Below are 17,219 nucleotides of genomic sequence, written 5' to 3'. Positions count from 1 at the left end.
ATTATTCCAGACATGTTTAAGAAAGAGGTACCTAGATTATCTGTCAGTTCACAGATAGGATATTGGTAGTAGTATCATCCTCCATTCTGTGAATTGATCATGATTAGTTCAATTGTACTAACCCACCAAATGTCATTCCAAGGGTTTCCTAACTGGCATTATGAATTTTAAAATATTAAAGTCTATAAACATGTACATAACTTCAATGAATTGAAATTTTATAATATATTTAAATCTTTTAATCCATATAAAATATCTGTGTAGCTATGATTACAAGAATTCATACAGTGGTTAAGTGGTTACTGGTGTATAATATTCCACTAGAATTGTTTGCAATATAATTTTTTAAAGAAGAGATGCAATTTTTTTTAACCTGTATTCTAAATGAGCAAATAGATGAACAAGACGACATTTAGGACATTTAATTTTATATAGAGGATTGTTGTGTCAAACACCGATGTGTTCTCTTCAAAAAGGAGTGAGGACATGATGGTTGTGTATGAAACAGAGCTAATTGGTTAACTAGTACATTAGTTTCAAATACATAAATGATATGCAAATTACTATAAATTTGCATGTGAATGACCAGTCTTTACACAATATCAAATTAAACTTACAACCATGGATAAAACTGTATCTAGATTCCTCGTATGTCCATGTAAATGACTTTTTCCCATATATACATAGTCTCATACTTGGGTACATTTGAAAACAAGACCCTCCAACTGCTAGAAAAGTTACTGGCAAGAAAAGTTCCCATCAAGAAAAGTTTTCATTAAGTTACAATGTTACAAAATCACTGAGCAGCATAGTTCAAAATATGTACAAGCAATAAAATATTATCAATCCACGGCAGCTTAACTGTACTTTATCTAACTAGGATTATGAAAAAACTTTTATGTTTGTATTTCCAGACAAACTAAATACTTTAAGCATAAATCTTAAAAATTTGAAAGTACATATTTCTGCAAAAAACTATTAAAATGTAAATAAATCAAAAGTACTGTATGAATGTTATCCTAACAAAGTGCTCTGCACAATAAAGAATAATATGATAAAGAAATAATTAAAAGTTTGAAATATTATTGCATCTTACAATTTATCATTTGTAAATATAGGATTAAATAATACCTGCCACTTAATCAACATATTCATCACAATTTCACAATTTAGTTATAAGAACATACAAAAATAAACAAATTTCTAGAACTCATCATGAAGGCAACCCAGGCATGAGCAGCTCTCAATGAACTGATATTCAAACTCAAAAGTTGTTCCATTGTCACAAATCATATTAGTAACCTTGGTAACGGCATCTAGAACTTGACAACATTGACAGTCGGTGTTCATCTTTCCATCTTCAACAGAGAACATAGCAGTGCTGCGACACTTGCCATCGCAGTATGGCATTTCAACTGTAGAGTTGCTAACACATCCATTTAATTCAACCGTCACTTCATTCTTAGTTATACGACATGCACCACTCTTAGGTACTGGATAAAAAAAAAGTTTCAGAAAGTCAAGTTGAATTCAATGATTTAATTTGGTCATAGCATTTCAAAGTTGTTTTTTTTAATTCTCAATTCAGCAAATTATTCATCTAAATGAATTTACAAAATGATATATAGAGTACCTGCTGGATGATACATACAGTTAAAATCTGTAATAACTATTACAATGTTACAACCAGTAAATATAACAATACAAAGAAAGTCTTTAATTTATTCACAGTCTTAAATTTATTATTCAATTTAACCAGATGATTTGGGCAATGGGTTTTCATTAGTACCTCTAGTAGTACTTGATTACACAGTGAAATATTTGTAGAACATAGAACACATGTGTGCATTAGGTATGTACATGAGGAATGACATGAAATGTTTGGATACATAGAGTAATTACCAATGACTATGATTAATAACTACCTCTACATATGTGAACATTTTGCTTATCAATTAAGTTGTTGCAACACATATACAGGTAGATGTGTAAATATTCACCTCTGTTCTGAATTTCTAATTACTCATACCCTTGAATATTTCATATACCCCGGTATTTTTCCCAAGATTCCAATAAAGCCGTATGAATGATCTTAAAGTGCAACTTAAGGTAGAGATGCGGTTTACCTGACAGGTATTTTAATTAGTTAATTAGGAAACCAAGATGACCTCCCTTGTCCACAAAACTATATATTTTCAGAAAGCTTATTGTATGAATTTTAAAATTTTGTTAGTATTATTTTTTTTATGGACACTGTAGTTTGAAATATGCACAAAAATGTGCTTTTTTGGTCAAAAGCGATTTAAACAAAATTAGCTTCTAAGCCATGCTTCTGTTCCCTGTCCAAAATTGTGTTTATGGGTACATCTGTTTACTATGACGAAAGTGTCGTCTTGAAAACTGTCTACCAGTTGTCAATTTTGCAGGGCAGCAGCTCAAATTTTACTACTTCAAGTTTATGCATAAATTAACAACCAGGCTAGTTGTCTGTACGATTGTTGTAACACTGTTCAACCAAAAACAATGCCCCGACGGCGTTTTGAAGATAAACACATTGTCAATCATTTGTGAAAATTTCAAAACAAAAGGTCAAAGCGTCTAGAAGCTATTTTTTTTTAAAGTTCTGGGATGTGCACTAAAAAGAAGCTGAGACAATTGCTAATTTGCATAACAATTCACTCAATGAGAAGTTTGCTAATGCTCATAATTAAAATGGCTGTAACAGTTTCAAATATAAATGTATTATCGTTTTGTTAAAAGTTAAACATAGTGTATAATATGGAGATCCCGTCATTTCTTATTTTTTTCACCATGTTTCTGTTTTATTATTTATGTACAGCCTTGCTAAATCTTGCTAAGCATTCAAAAGAGAGAATGTTTGCACCTGTTATCTATATTTTCAAATCGTTTTTTGAGTATGTTCCACTATTCACAATTCTACAATTTTTTAACAGTAGATAGCCAAGACTGTTTGGATAATAAAAAGCAAAAAAAAAAAAATTTCATTCCCAAGTGCCCACGAATCTGCATCTCTACCTTAAAGGGGAAACTTCCAAGCCCAGGAATTGCACCAAAGAATCATGAGACACTATTGTTTTGTTTTTTTACAAAGTTAATCTATCTTTTGTTATCCATTGTCATATTAATCCAGAAAGTAAATTTGTTGTGAGATTAGGCTTAACTGGAAGTGCCCTTTTAAAGTCACATGCAAAATTCATAAAAATACAAGTGAAAGCTTGTAAATCACTTACCACACTGTTGGCAACAGCCATCACTTGTATTCGTCAATGTATATTTCTGCAGACATTAAACAAACAAAAAACGATTTAATACACAATACAGAATAAAGCATTTTTGTATTTCATAATATTGTGTATTCAATAATAAAATGTTGCGTTTTCATCGATACCATATGCAGAACTTGAGATCAATGCTCAACATACAAACAAGTTTGTGTGCGACTGAAGTACAAACATCCACAACTTTTTCTTCCCAAGCTATGACTGATTGAGTGTTTTTACACCAAAGAAACATTTAGCAAGACGCAACAATTTGACACTTACTGATTCAGGACAGTCTGCTGGCTCAATGGCAGGACATAGTGTATAGTAGGGATACACTCTAGGTACACCATCGCTGTCCGGTCTACATTCTGCATAATCACACATCGTCATGGCATCTTGCTGTGTCCAAGTGTCACCAATATTATGTCGTCCCATTTGGTCAACACACCATCGTCTTTCACATCTACCACAGCAGTCAGTGTTGTCAGGTGGAATGTACTCAGAGTGAGCTTCGCAGCCATCAGGTCCATTTACCAGACATGTGGTTACATCACATTCTATGCTATAGAATTCATTGCCTGCAACTTTCTCTTCTGTACAACTACACACTTTGCAAGGATTACTTCCTTGTAAGTTGGTGGTACCAGGCTGTTGAAAAATAAATATTTTCTGTTATTTTAAAAGTTCAAACTATTTTTGTATAGTAGCATAGTATGTAGCTATTGTAGTTAAACAAGACACATGTAAAATTGAACTTTACAACTTTACTAAGCATATCTGAATAAAAATGAACTTGCCTGTACTTCCTGTAGTTGGTTTGTAGCAGTGTTGTTCCACAGACATACTTCCTTGGGAACTTTGAATAACAATAAAAGTCAAAATTATTAATACAGAAGGTAAAATTAAATACATAGAGACGTGTTTAACAAAAAATTGTTACGAAATAGGTTTTTTGCACCTATTAAACTTAAACTAAATTGATTGAATGATGATGTTATGAACAACATGGATACACCATGCGGTCAATTGGTTGACAGGAAATCACATGATCCGCTCCTTAGAATTTGATTGGAGTGTTAATTTTAGAGTTCACTCAAGACATTATTAGTCATGAACTAATTAAACTTACCACATTCATGCACAACACATTGGCACTCATCTTCAGATTCAGTAATTTTCAGCTTATAACCCTAGAAATATGACAAATACAAGAATTATGTAAATTATAGATTTTTAAGTCTTGCATATTAATCCATTTGAACAAAAAATCAAGGAAATGAACAGAATTGCAAAAAATGTTTTCACTTACAATCGGACACTGAGTTGGATCCACAGCAGGACAGTCACACACTGAGAAGTAAAAACAAGATATGAGTTATAATAAATGTTTCATACTTCAGTTGATTGCAATAATAAGCTTGATATAAGACTGTTTTATGGTGTATTTCATACAATCTGAACTGAAATTGATGGGCATATTTCTGTTTTAAAAGTGGTCAATCGTTGTTGTAGTTGATGTATCATGAGTAATATCTTAGAGTGCAAGACTAAAAATAGAGCTATCAGAAGATATATAATATGAGAGTAATGCATACATACCACACTGGTACTCTGGACAGCAAGCATGCAGGCTTTCAGGTGTCTGTTGTTTTATAAAATTAGGTGGGCACACCATGTCATCTGGTGGACAATTTGCAATGTTACAATCTGAAATAACAACATGGCAAATAATTAAAAACATATTTCACATTCCTAGTTCTAAAATGGTGCAAAACACCCTTGCATCTAGTATCGCTTCTCATAAATACAAATGCCATCATTTTTCCACCATTGGCTGCAGTTTTTGATCAAAACTGTTGAAAATATATTTCAAATATTTTGGTAAAGCAACAAAACTTATCTTCTGTGTTTAAACTAAGCTTGCAATGTATCAGACATCTACTCAAATGATGATTGATCATTTAGTCCAGGATTTGAAGTAAAAACCTACATAAAATCTGATTGGCTAACAACCATATTCATATTACTCTTTATGATCTATCGGCCAATAGGAATAGATCTACCATAACTTACCACATCTGTATTGATCACAGCAATCAGATATGCTTTCTTTAAATGTTTCCAGAGTCTCAAATGGATAGCATACTGGTATAGTTTCTGTTGGACACGCCTTGCAAGCTAAGAAAAAAACAGCACAGTCATGTTACAAACAAATCCATCATACTTTTTTTAAAACTTGTATTTCACCAATAATTTAAAGGTAACATAGCCATGTATGGTGATTTAAAATGAATAATTGCATTCCATGTGAGTTTTGTGTGTATATCAATCAAACATATTCAGACCAATGACATCACAAAATTCATTGGATGCTTGGAAAGGATTGATTACATACACAAAAATAAACAAGATTATTCAGAAAGACAAAACACATCAAATTATTTTTTTGGTGAATAAGAATTCTAAGAAAAAGAGGAACACTAATCATTTTTTTCAAGCTGATAATTCAAGAAAGGTGAGTCTGCCATGTAATTTTGTGATCATTTTGTAATTTGCATGACTGCATCACTTACCACACCACTCACATACACTCTATTTATCTTGCATCCATGATTTCAAACAATAGATGGCTGCAAAGACTTCAGTTTTTGTAATGCATTTACTGCAAATTTGGAATTTTTCCCAGCTATGATTTAAAGGCATGAAAACAAGCAATACTCACTGCATTCAGTTGTATAACAGCACTCATTGATGGTGAAATTAGTCATCTCCCTGTCCTCAGCACATACTAAAGGTGGTTGCACATGAGTAGCTGGACACACACTTGTATTGCAAGCTGAAATAAAACCACAAGATAGATAACAATAACCACCTCACCCCATTTTCCATCAGAACTTTGATATTCTTGTAAAACCACAAGATAAATAACAATAACCACCTCATCCAATTTTCCATCAGAACTTTGATATTCTTGTAAAACCACAAGATAAATAACAATAACCACCTCACCCCATTTTTCATCAGAACTTTGATATTCTTGTAAAACCACAAGATAAATAACAATAACCACCTCACCCCATTTTCCATCAGAACTTTGATATTCTTGTAAAACCACAAGATATATAACAATAACCACCTCACCCCATTTTTCATTAAAAGTTTGATATTCTTGTAAAACCACAAGGTTTTGGCATTGTATAACAAATATTCATTTTACCTCATTGACCTCAACGTAGATCAAATTTAGAATTACAAAATTCGTGAAAATCTAAAGATTTCAAACTTACCACATTCATAGATTGGGCAGCAGGTACCATCTTCAGTGTGAGTGATAAGAACCTTGGGATACTGACACTGGGGAGGTGGTGCACACTCTGTGATAACAGTGTCAACGTGACCACCTACAAGACATGACATTTTCTCACAAGGGCCATCTTGCCAAGTATCACCAACCTAAAAAGGAGTATAAAGAAAATTGATTATGTTGAAATCATCACAGTAAGGACATGAAAGTGAACCAGATTTTCAAAAAAGATGTAGTGTAAAATACTTGGAATTAATTTTCGCTACTTGCACTGAAGGAATGATTCAGTGAAAATAAAATCCAGCGAATATACCTTTTTTCGTATATTTTACATTCAACTCGTCTAAAATCAGTGAAAATAAGTTCCATACAAAACACCCATGAAATCTTTTCAGCGAAAATTAATTCCAGCTAAATATAAGTATTTACAAAATTTCCATATTTACTGCATATAATAATAACATCTTACCTCATGGTAAATTCCATCACTGCCAAGACAACGATCTGAAAAAAACAAAATTAAAATCAATAAAAATGTGTGTCACTAGATAATTCTAGCAATCAATGACAGTATCGTGACACTCAAGTACACTGACATGCGATGTATAGTGAAACTATACCTACCTCTCAACAAGCAAGCAACACAGAATTAGTTGAAAGTGATTCACAAGAGGCATTTGTGATACAAATCTGAGTGAATTAATGTAGTACAGTAGGGAATGTCTAGGTGACATATGCATATCCAGCTGCTGTCTAGGTGATAAGAATTAGCATACTAATAACATTATACCTAGTATGTATTTTCATTTAATACCTCAAAGTTATTATGGTTCAATATTACATGGATTCAGAAAAATGCAAGAAAGATAAATTGACTTACCACATGATGGAACACAAATGCCGGTATCATTCTGCATCATTCCAGTTGTGCAGAAACAACCTTCCATCTGCGGTATACGATCACATGTCGCATCGTAACTGTCACGATTTTCACAGGTCTCAACACATCCACTATGACAGGCTTCAAATTGTTTGTCTTCGGGACAGTCAAATGCTAGAAAAACAAACATGCATTGTTACAAAGTGACATGTACATAAATTAATGCGTTGACACAACACTACTGGTATGTACCATTCACATAAGCTATATCTTCTAATGACAAAACACTTCAGTCTTGTGAATGGGTGTAAAGGGAAGCCAATCACAAAGTTGATGTTTCTATCTGTATTTGTCAATAACTTATACTTCTTTGTAGAGATTTCTTATATTCTAGACGACTACACAAAACATAATTGACTATTTGAAAGACACGTCTTACATCTATTTGGCTGCCACTAAAACACTGCTAGAGGGCACATATTACTGGAAGGTATATTGATAACAGCACTGAATTACTGAATCGATTATTTTAACAATATATATCTCATACTTTCAATATTTTGGAATTCATTATAAATATATTACCGGTAATATGTATATGCTGATTGAGAGTATTGTCATTCGAAATAAATATTTAGTTACAATGATAAATTTTTGGGTTATCTACATTTTACATTGAGACACATCATGATGAGATGGATTTATTTTGGTATACATCAAGGGAAACTAAGTGTATGAAAGTCTTGAAGTTATTCATACATCGCCAGGCATGCACAGAAATAAAAACTTGTGTTGATAACTTACGACATGAATATGTATCTCTCCATGCTACACAGTGTCCTTGGCGAGCACACTCTCGTGCATAAGATGATAAGACCGCACACATGCCGTTGTTGCAAGCAGTATCAAGTATACAGGCTCTTAAGTATGGATGAGGATCTACCAGCAAATTACACTCGCGAAATATTCCTTCATATATCGCTCGAGTGCAGTCACCAGCAAGGTCTTCATTCAATGTGAGAGGATCGGCACATGGTGGGTGAGCGCTGATACATACTTCGTCATCTTTCTCAACCAACCAGCTGAATGCAAATTCGTCAGTATCATCGGTTATTTGACCATCTTTTTTTGTAAAATCATCATCTAGGTTGTGGTTACATGGGCCTATAAAACATCAAACAAGAAATATTTTTTCAATTTAACAGGCTGAATTTCCTGGCTTTCTCAGTATCACATTGCAGTGCGAAGCAAGAGTACACTTTATTAGGTTCTCATTCATATAAACATTTTTGTTTTCAGTTTTAGTTGAAAATTGAAACTTACCACACAATCCTTCAGTTCTATCATAATACTGAGTACTTGGTACACTTATAGTGAAACAATCAGAAAGTTGATCAAATGTTACCACCATGTTAATTTCTGGAACGCGTAATTCAATAATATTATTATATGGTAAAAGTTTGATCTTTATTCCATCCAAGACAATTCTATGTGGTAACTGATATTCCACACCATTCACATTTACCTACAAAAACAGATAATACAAAATAAGTTAATATTTTTTGCACAATACATTATGAAATTAATTCGATGAGCTTTATTTTCATTTTTATTAAAATAGCATGTCATCTACAGAAGCACAATGCAATGTTATTTTATGGATGATTGGAATTACGTCAGTTGATGCAGAATTAAAGATTGTATTTAACACGTCAACAACAAGCCCAATTTCAGCTATTTATAGAGGCTTTCAGCAGGAGATGTATTACAAGACAAAATGGCTGTCATTTGGCCAAAATGTGTGACATGTTCAAACAACAAACAAACAAACACACATGATTCAGTGGCATGCCTAAATTCTAAACAACAGAAAGTTTTCCATGCCTCCTGACATCATTACTGTACTTCACTTGTCATAAATCTCTCTGTGTATAAGCAAAGCCCTTATTTTTATATATATCTGGTGGCCATAAAAAAAACATTTGGTTTGTGTTTTCATGAGAAAACTCACAGACTTCACAGTGTACGGCAAACAATGCATTATGGTTCACACACTTTCTTTCCCTGATTTTACATGTTGAGACCCCTGGGATTATGACCAGAGAAGTACAGTATTGATATTACCCACATCAACAGGCAATGAAATTATTTACAGTTCTGCAAGTCAACTTTCATCAGCAATCACTAACGTTGTATATCAATCTGTAACAAATGTAATAACATACTTACTTTTCTTCCACGTTCCAGCACCACCTTGTTACCTTGGTAAAGCACAGTTACAGACACAGTGCATGTGGTTGGGGGAGCCGAGATACATTCCTCGTTAGTAACAAGCACTTCAAAATCCTTGTTCTGTGATGTGTCTCTTGCTGCTACGTATGTACAGTTACCTTGGAAGGGGAAATATGTGCCATCAAAGCTGTAGTAGTGAGGGTCACCAAATCCTTCACAGTAACCTAGCAACAGAAAATCAGAAAAACAAAATGAAACAAATCAAACAGATAACAATAAAGTTATACCCTGTGGAGTTGAAGTCATTCTGAACAAAAATACTAATTTATTGTATTTTACTATTTACTAATGGCATTGATATTTCATCTTTGTGTAATTTGATGAAGATGAATTGGGATTGTACGAAAGCCAAAAGATTTATGGCAAAGAAGCAGACTTACCGGGCATCAGTTTATACTGCCACAGCAGCTTGGGCTAAATATATCAAGTAATACTCAAGTCACACATTAATATTTTGATTCCTTCTTGCAAGGAGGATTTGCATATAACAACATATAGTGCTAATTCCCTGCATAAGTAGTGTGAAATCCAACTCTTTATTAATTGCTAAATTATTGGGTACTAATTATGTCTAACTTAATTACAAATTAAACTAAGTTAATCACTTACATTCTTGGCAGTCATTGATTTCAATGCAAGTATCGCCTTTCTTGACCTTTCCGGATGGGCATACACACCCAGGTGCACATCCAGTTTCACAGTCAGATATCGGTAAGCCTTGTTCAGAGCATGTCCATTCACAGGTGCTATGACATTCATGCCATACCAAGGGATACTCACATTCAGGTGGTGCTGTGACAAAGAATAACAAACTTGATTACAACAAAGTTTGGGAAGTATTGTATTTGTATTGCAAGTATTGTTAGTGATATAAGAATGGTTTAAAATGTTTCAGAAGTAGACCTGTCAAGCCTCTCAAAATACCTTCTACTCTTAAGACACAAAACACCTGAAATTTACAAAATTTATATGAGCCAGCAAATATACTATATTTGCTTCTTCAGTAATTTGTATTGCTTATGTATGTGATAGGTGTGCCTACAGTTGAAATAAACCATATTTTAATCATACTGTATTGCTTATGTATGTGATAGGTGTGCCTACTGTTGAAATAAACCATATTTTAGTCATACTGTATTGCTTATGTATGTGATAGGTGTGCCTACTGTTGAAATAAACCATATTTTAATCATACTGTATTGCTTATGTATGTGATAGGTGTGCGTACAGTTGAAATAAACCATATTTTAATCATACTGTATTGCTTATGTATGTGATAGGTGTGCCTACAGTTGAAATAAACCATATTTTAATCATACTGTATTGCTTATGTATGTGATAGGTGTGCCTACTGTTGAAATAAACCATATTTTAATCATACTGTATTGCTTATGTATGTGATAGGTGTGCCTACAGTTGAAATAAACCATATTTTAATCATACTGTATTGCTTATGTATGTGATAGGTGTGCGTACAGTTGAAATAAACCATATTTTAATCATACTGTATTGCTTATGTATGTGATAGGTGTGCCTACTGTTGAAATAAACCATATTTTAATCATACTGTACACTTATATACTTGTGCTTACACAAATGACTGAGACATGATGGTCAAAATATCTTTTGTATGAATGATACACCATATTCAAATTATTATAATTATTAAAAGTATGTTGCAGTTATCAAAAAAGTTTGAACCAAAAATATGTGAGTGGGAACAAATCTGGCTGTTGTAGCTGTTGTGTCATATGTATTGTAATTATTTATGTTATTTTGTTCAGGAAATAAGTGAAAAAGTTGAGTTATTGCATTTGAATCAGTACTTACGACAAAACTGTGGCGTTCTCCAATCCAGTACAGGCCCTCCATTGTTAGCACACTCAGTGGAGTAAAGCATCATGAGATCACACGAACATTCAGACCTCTGGGCATGACCTTCATTATTTACTAAACACTCACAAACCTGACGATGGCACATTTCAATGTAATGTTCTACATCAACGTAACCAAAACATCCTGCAAACTTAGCTGACCTAATGAAAGCAAAAATAAGCATATTAAATTAAAGAACAAACAAAATAATTCCAGACATAGCTATATAAAGTGCGATATAAAGAATTTAAAATAAGTGTATAATCTGAATCTATTTTCCCAATTACCTTAATACATTACATTGTTGACGAGCTAATTCTGTCTCCGCTGGATTATCAGCCAGACAGTCTGTTGGTGGTTCACAACCTTCCTGGGATCCCCAACTATCCCCAAACTCAGTAACGTCATCAGTAAGTGTACTATCTGGTTTAGTGTAGTCATCTTCGGCATCGCTATTTGGTACTCCACACATACCTTGTACCAGATTCTCCAGCTGATTACCAGTCTGGATACGACTCTCACCAGTGTTTGACCAATACACAACAAGACTGAAGTTTGTACGAATGATGATCTCAGATCCTGTTTTAGACAGTGATATTCCTTGACTATCAGTAAGGATACTGCTGATCACAGGAAGCTGAGAGACATGATGGAGGATTCCATTGATGTATAACGTGAAGTTTTTATATATCAATAAATCAGTATCGCGTATGTTGATTTCTAGATGTTTCTGACAATTGGTGCTCGGTTCAAATTCATCAAAACAGATCTTTTTCACTGTTGATTGAGAAAGAAATAAACATTTACAATGGCATTTTTACGTTTCATTACATGACTGAATAAAAAGGTTATAAACTATGATATGTACAGCAATTATGTATTAATTGAGTATAGATGTGTGAATGTACTTACCTCTAACTTCAAAGTCAACATTGTAATTTGGTTTATTCATCGCCATAACATGATCACACACATCATAGATGTACTCTTCATTGTCAAATGTTTGAAATGTATTATGGTACATTTTACATGTTTTGACACACGCTGCATTGTTACATGACAAGCTCTGATTTGCCATGCAGGTACAATTGCTGCAACCCTCTTCAATGTATGACTCCCCAATTGGGATGATTTCACCATTTGGACCTGTGCAGCCTGCAAAACACAAACAATTTATAATGGATGAATTTTAAAAGTTTGACACCATGTCAACAATCTAATTGAACTATTCTATTTTAATTAGAGGTGCATTGCCTTACCTTGTGGAGGGGCAGGTGTTGTAAGACAGTTCATTTCATCTTCACCCATGGGACAATCTATGTGTCCATCACATAGATAAGGATGTGGCACACACTGCTGATGACAGCTGTAGTTTGTAGATAAATGACAAATGAATTCATCCGCTGCACATTCACAGAATGGTTCACATCGACAACATTCACCTGCTGGGTGTACCAACTTATAGTCTTCTTGACATGACGTAATCTCGCAATGTTCGTGACATCCACTGACAACGCCGTTGAAACACGAACACGCTTCACATCTGTCGTTTATGAAGAAGCCATTTGGTTGAAGTTTGCCATTGTACATACATGGACAGTTTATGGTATCAACGCACTTGGTGCCATCGCAGCTTTGACCAAATGGACAGAAATCTGGACATCTTGAAGAATTTGTAACAGCACTGCATACTTGTAAAGATGGTTGTGTGGTCATGGGGGTGGTGATAACAGGTAGAAGAGCTGAAAAAGGGGTCAAAGATCAACACTGTATTATATCTTGTAATACTTGAAAATTCAATAGCATCATACCAAATATGGTATGACACATTTTACACAATTTATTATACTATGCTATAATCACAGTATTTTTTAATTACTACATGCTATAAATGAGAAAATGAAAAAATTGAATATTTCTTACTTGCAGTGGTGGCCACACCAGTCATATTAGTTACTCCAATAGTCGGTGTTGTTGCAGCTCCTACAATCAATATTTACAATTCTAGTTAAACTTAAAAATTGTAGTATCCAATATACAAATTTATAAAATATAATATTTTAACAGATATAATTACTATTTGCAGCCAGAAGCACCACAGGTGTTAAACAACAGGCAGACATTCATCAAGTAGTGATCAATAGCTGCAACCCTATTTTCAGGTTGAATGCAGAGACTATTGACACAGTGACCTCCTCTTTACCGGTAATTCTTTTCAATGACAAAGTCAACTTTTGTCATATTTTCACAAAATAAACCTGCCCACATTGTAAATTATGTTCAAAATTAATAAAGAAATTGCAGAAATTAAAACCTGCCCCGATTAAATATTTGAAAATTATGTGCAAAAAAGACATAAAAATGTAACAAAATTTTGCCGGGAAATATAAAAGATTTTGATAAAAATACCAGATTTGGCAAATGATGACTGTATAAGGGACAACGTCAAAAGATCGATGTCGGATAAAAAACTTAATTCCTTTAGTTTTTTCTCAACCCCCCCTACCCCCCACTGAAACTTAATTGATAAATATTGGTCATGGCGTCAGACTACATTCACCATTAAATACAAATTGATAATCAGACAGTAGTATTGCATAACAGTTGGTTGTCTAGTGGGTGTAAAAAGATTTTACAAATGCACCTCATTTGACGCTCAGATTTACACTCGAATCAAACCATTTTTCTGTTCTTTCCCTTTTCGGTTATTTCTGTCCATGATTGGATAGAATAAAAACGAACTACAAATACTTCAAGATTTTTTTGACTTCATTAAAAAATAAAATCGTTTTTGTAGGATGGAAACTTTTTGAGGTCAAAACCCCCCATCCCCAAACTAAAGGAAATAAGTTTTTTATCCGACATCGATCTTTTGACGTCGTTCCTAAACTGATATGCTTACCACAGAGGCAATAAAAGCGGACTTCATAATCGTGACAAGTTCTATTCATCTGTTCGTTGTTATAACACTGTAAGCCGACATCTAAGTCACATTTGACATTCATATCATCTTTGATATCTTCATATGCAACATGTCCGTCAACAGTACGGCATTCCACGTCAGCTAGCATGTCAGAAGGACAGAACTTTAAAACATAACGCAACTCTTCAATAGTTTCAAAGTCGCCTTCATCAACCAAACTGCTATCTGGTCTATCACTGCTCATCCACTCAGTCCAGTAATTTTCCACGAGATCACACCCTATCTCTGGGGTAATTACACCAATGGTTGTATGGGCCTCAGTAGGTAATTCTGTGGGTATTGATGTGGTTGTGGGTTGACAGTCACCGGATGTCTTATTGAAGCAAGTGACCCTGTTATTGAAACATTGACAAACCCTGCATAGACCAATGTTCCATGTGTGACCAGGCTATTTGTGTAAATAAAAACAAAAAAATAAGTATACTGTTATAATATTACAATTCACAATTATGAAATATGAACGAGAGGTGTTTTGACAACTTAATAAACCCTTAGATTGTAAGGATAAGCTAGGAGCTGGGTATTAAACGATGTGATCAAGATAGGTTTTATGACAAGTTATATATATTCTGAAAGCTGACAAGTTATATATATTCTGAAAGCTGGCATTATAGCTTATCAAAAATATGTCATTTTTTTTTCATTTTTGGTCAAAAATAATCATGAATCAAAAATAAACATGAAGATTTTTCAACTGATTTCGTAATTTGTGTCAATTAGAATGTTTATTCCCCAATATAAGAAGGACAGTTAGGCATGATTGACCATCGTTGTGATTTTATTTTGTAGCTTCCCAAAAACCAAGAATTGATTTGCATAAAACAACAACTACATACCGGGATCATTTGCTGTGTGTCTTCCCTCCAACAAAAACATTCACTTTCAGGAAGACATTTCCATTCACCGTTTATTTCCATCACCCTAGTGTTGTCTTCAGTACAGAATCCATCTGGTGTCATAGATGACTCAGGAATACAGGCACTTATGTTGGCATCATCAACACATTGTGTTAACGTATTCAGCATAGAAGTACACAGTTGACTGCATCCAAATGCTGAGGGTAAATAAACCTGTCCTGGTTGGCAGATTGCTGTAAGGTCAATATAACAAGTATAATTAAAAATTACAATGCCAAAGTCACTTTTGTCAAAAGTACGTTCATTTGGTCTAAGAGTAACAAAGAAGTTACAGAAACATACATAAAAATGGGCAAAATGTAGAACCAAAATTTTGAAGTTTAAAAAATTAAACCAAAAATAAATCCACTAAGCAGTATGGGTGCTCTGCTAACATTCAATTCACACAGAAATCAAGCCAAGAATCAAGAATTCTGGATTACATCAGGTACTTACGAGTAGTTGTAGTAATTCCAGTGGTTGCTACGGTTGATGGTGTAGACAGGAGGGTAGTTGCACCAATACACGCACATCGAAACCGGACTTCATAGTTGTGACACAAACTTCCATTCTGCTGACTGTTGAGGCATTGCAAACCATCTGTACCACAGGGAACATTGAATTGCTGCCCAGTGACTCTGGAATTGGTGTGTGGAATACTGGCCAATCTACACTGTGCTTGCATAATCTCTGCATCTTCACAGAAGCTGTATTTGAGACGTAGTTGTGTTTTCAGTTCGTTATCGCCGTCTCCAGTTGTTGGTGTGTCAGTATTCATCCAGATTGTCCAACCATGTGAACAGACAACTGGAGGAATTGTAGGTGTAGTAATGCCAGGTATGGTGGTTACAGGTGTAGCTGTTGTTTGTACAGTTGTCACTCCCTCAGATGTAATTGTTTTGATTGTAGTATGTTCAGCCCCAGCTGTTGTGGAAACCTCAGTGACATTTCCTCCCACAGTGGTGATGACAGCTGTAACAGCCCCTTCTGGTGTTGTGGTCTTGATACTTGTTATGCCTTCACTGGTTGTTGTTTTTTCTGTTGTCACTCCCTCTGTTATTGTGGTTCTTGTAAAAGTGCTAAATCCAGTGGGAGTGGTAACTTTAGTTGTAACAGCACCACTAGGGGTTGTGGTTTCAATTCTTGTAGTACCTTCTGGTGTTACTGTCTTTACAGTTTTTCCAGCTGATGAAGTAGCAGTAGTTGTTGTTTCAGCTTCAGTTGTATGTGTCAGTGGTGGTAATGTTGTGGGTGCTGGTGTTTTTGCTGCATTAAAGAAAAAAAACATGCAAGTCAAAATCTAACGTTACACTAAAAACAGGTTGTAATCCGCAGTATTGAACAAAGGAAAATTTAAAATACAGGGTTCTTATTTAATTTTGACATACATGTATGTCACTCACAATTAAAATTTGTTTTCTAGAAATAGATGATGAGTACACTTACCACAAAGACAGTATACACTTATTGTGTAATCTTCACAGATTTGTTGTGGTCCTTGGCGGCTGTTCTCACAAATCAGACCATCTTGAATACTACAAATAACATCTTGCCCAGACAGTGAGCTATCAATACCGGTGTCTTTCACTCGGCAGCTGATGTTTTTGATTTCGTCTTCTTGACAGAATTCGTAACCTTTCCTCAGAGATACAAAGTCTTCAATGTCACCATCGTTGTTGCCAGTAGTTGGTAAATCAAAACTCAT

The 17,219-nt window shown here is 34.3% G+C and overlaps 1 protein-coding gene across 2 annotated transcripts; it reads right to left on the bottom strand.

The window, feature by feature from the left end:
- Positions 1 to 210: 210 nt before the first annotated feature.
- Positions 211 to 17,219, bottom strand: LOC100313695 (otogelin-like protein 1). Of its 2 annotated transcripts, XM_006825029.3 has the most exons (25): positions 16,961 to 17,219; positions 15,971 to 16,780; positions 15,455 to 15,708; positions 14,538 to 15,006; positions 13,559 to 13,618; positions 12,895 to 13,377; positions 12,548 to 12,790; positions 11,923 to 12,412; positions 11,591 to 11,796; positions 10,370 to 10,552; positions 9,698 to 9,924; positions 8,792 to 8,993; positions 8,273 to 8,632; positions 7,469 to 7,642; positions 7,058 to 7,092; positions 6,572 to 6,737; positions 6,007 to 6,120; positions 5,358 to 5,462; positions 4,884 to 4,991; positions 4,594 to 4,634; positions 4,414 to 4,474; positions 4,082 to 4,140; positions 3,564 to 3,932; positions 3,252 to 3,297; positions 211 to 1,493 (listed from the first exon to the last, which is right to left on the bottom strand). In XM_006825029.3, the coding sequence occupies exons 1-25, from the start codon at positions 17,217 to 17,219 to the stop codon at positions 1,204 to 1,206; spliced, it is 5,814 nt and encodes a 1,937-aa protein (XP_006825092.2). In that variant the 3' UTR covers positions 211 to 1,203.

Source organism: Saccoglossus kowalevskii, chromosome 7 (genome assembly GCF_978046115.1).
Source record: "Saccoglossus kowalevskii chromosome 7, keSacKowa6.1, whole genome shotgun sequence".
Classification (NCBI taxonomy): domain Eukaryota; kingdom Metazoa; phylum Hemichordata; class Enteropneusta; family Harrimaniidae; genus Saccoglossus; species Saccoglossus kowalevskii.
Note: the sequence above shows the minus strand (reverse complement) of the source record. Positions and strands in the feature narration are given on the sequence as shown.

What these genes read in the sequence shown, in the direction of transcription:
- LOC100313695 (XM_006825029.3), bottom strand. Translation starts at nt 17,219, where the DNA reads ATGAGTTTTGATTTACCAACTACTGGCAACAACGATGGTGACATTGAA. An exon ending in TGTTGACTTTGAAGTTAGAG is followed by an intron (nt 12,413 to 12,547) that starts GTAAGTACATTC and finishes CTCAATCAACAG; the next exon opens with TGAAAAAGATCTGTTTTGAT. An exon ending in GTGATGGAATTTACCATGAG is followed by an intron (nt 6,738 to 7,057) that starts GTAAGATGTTAT and finishes ACTCCTTTTTAG; the next exon opens with GTTGGTGATACTTGGCAAGA.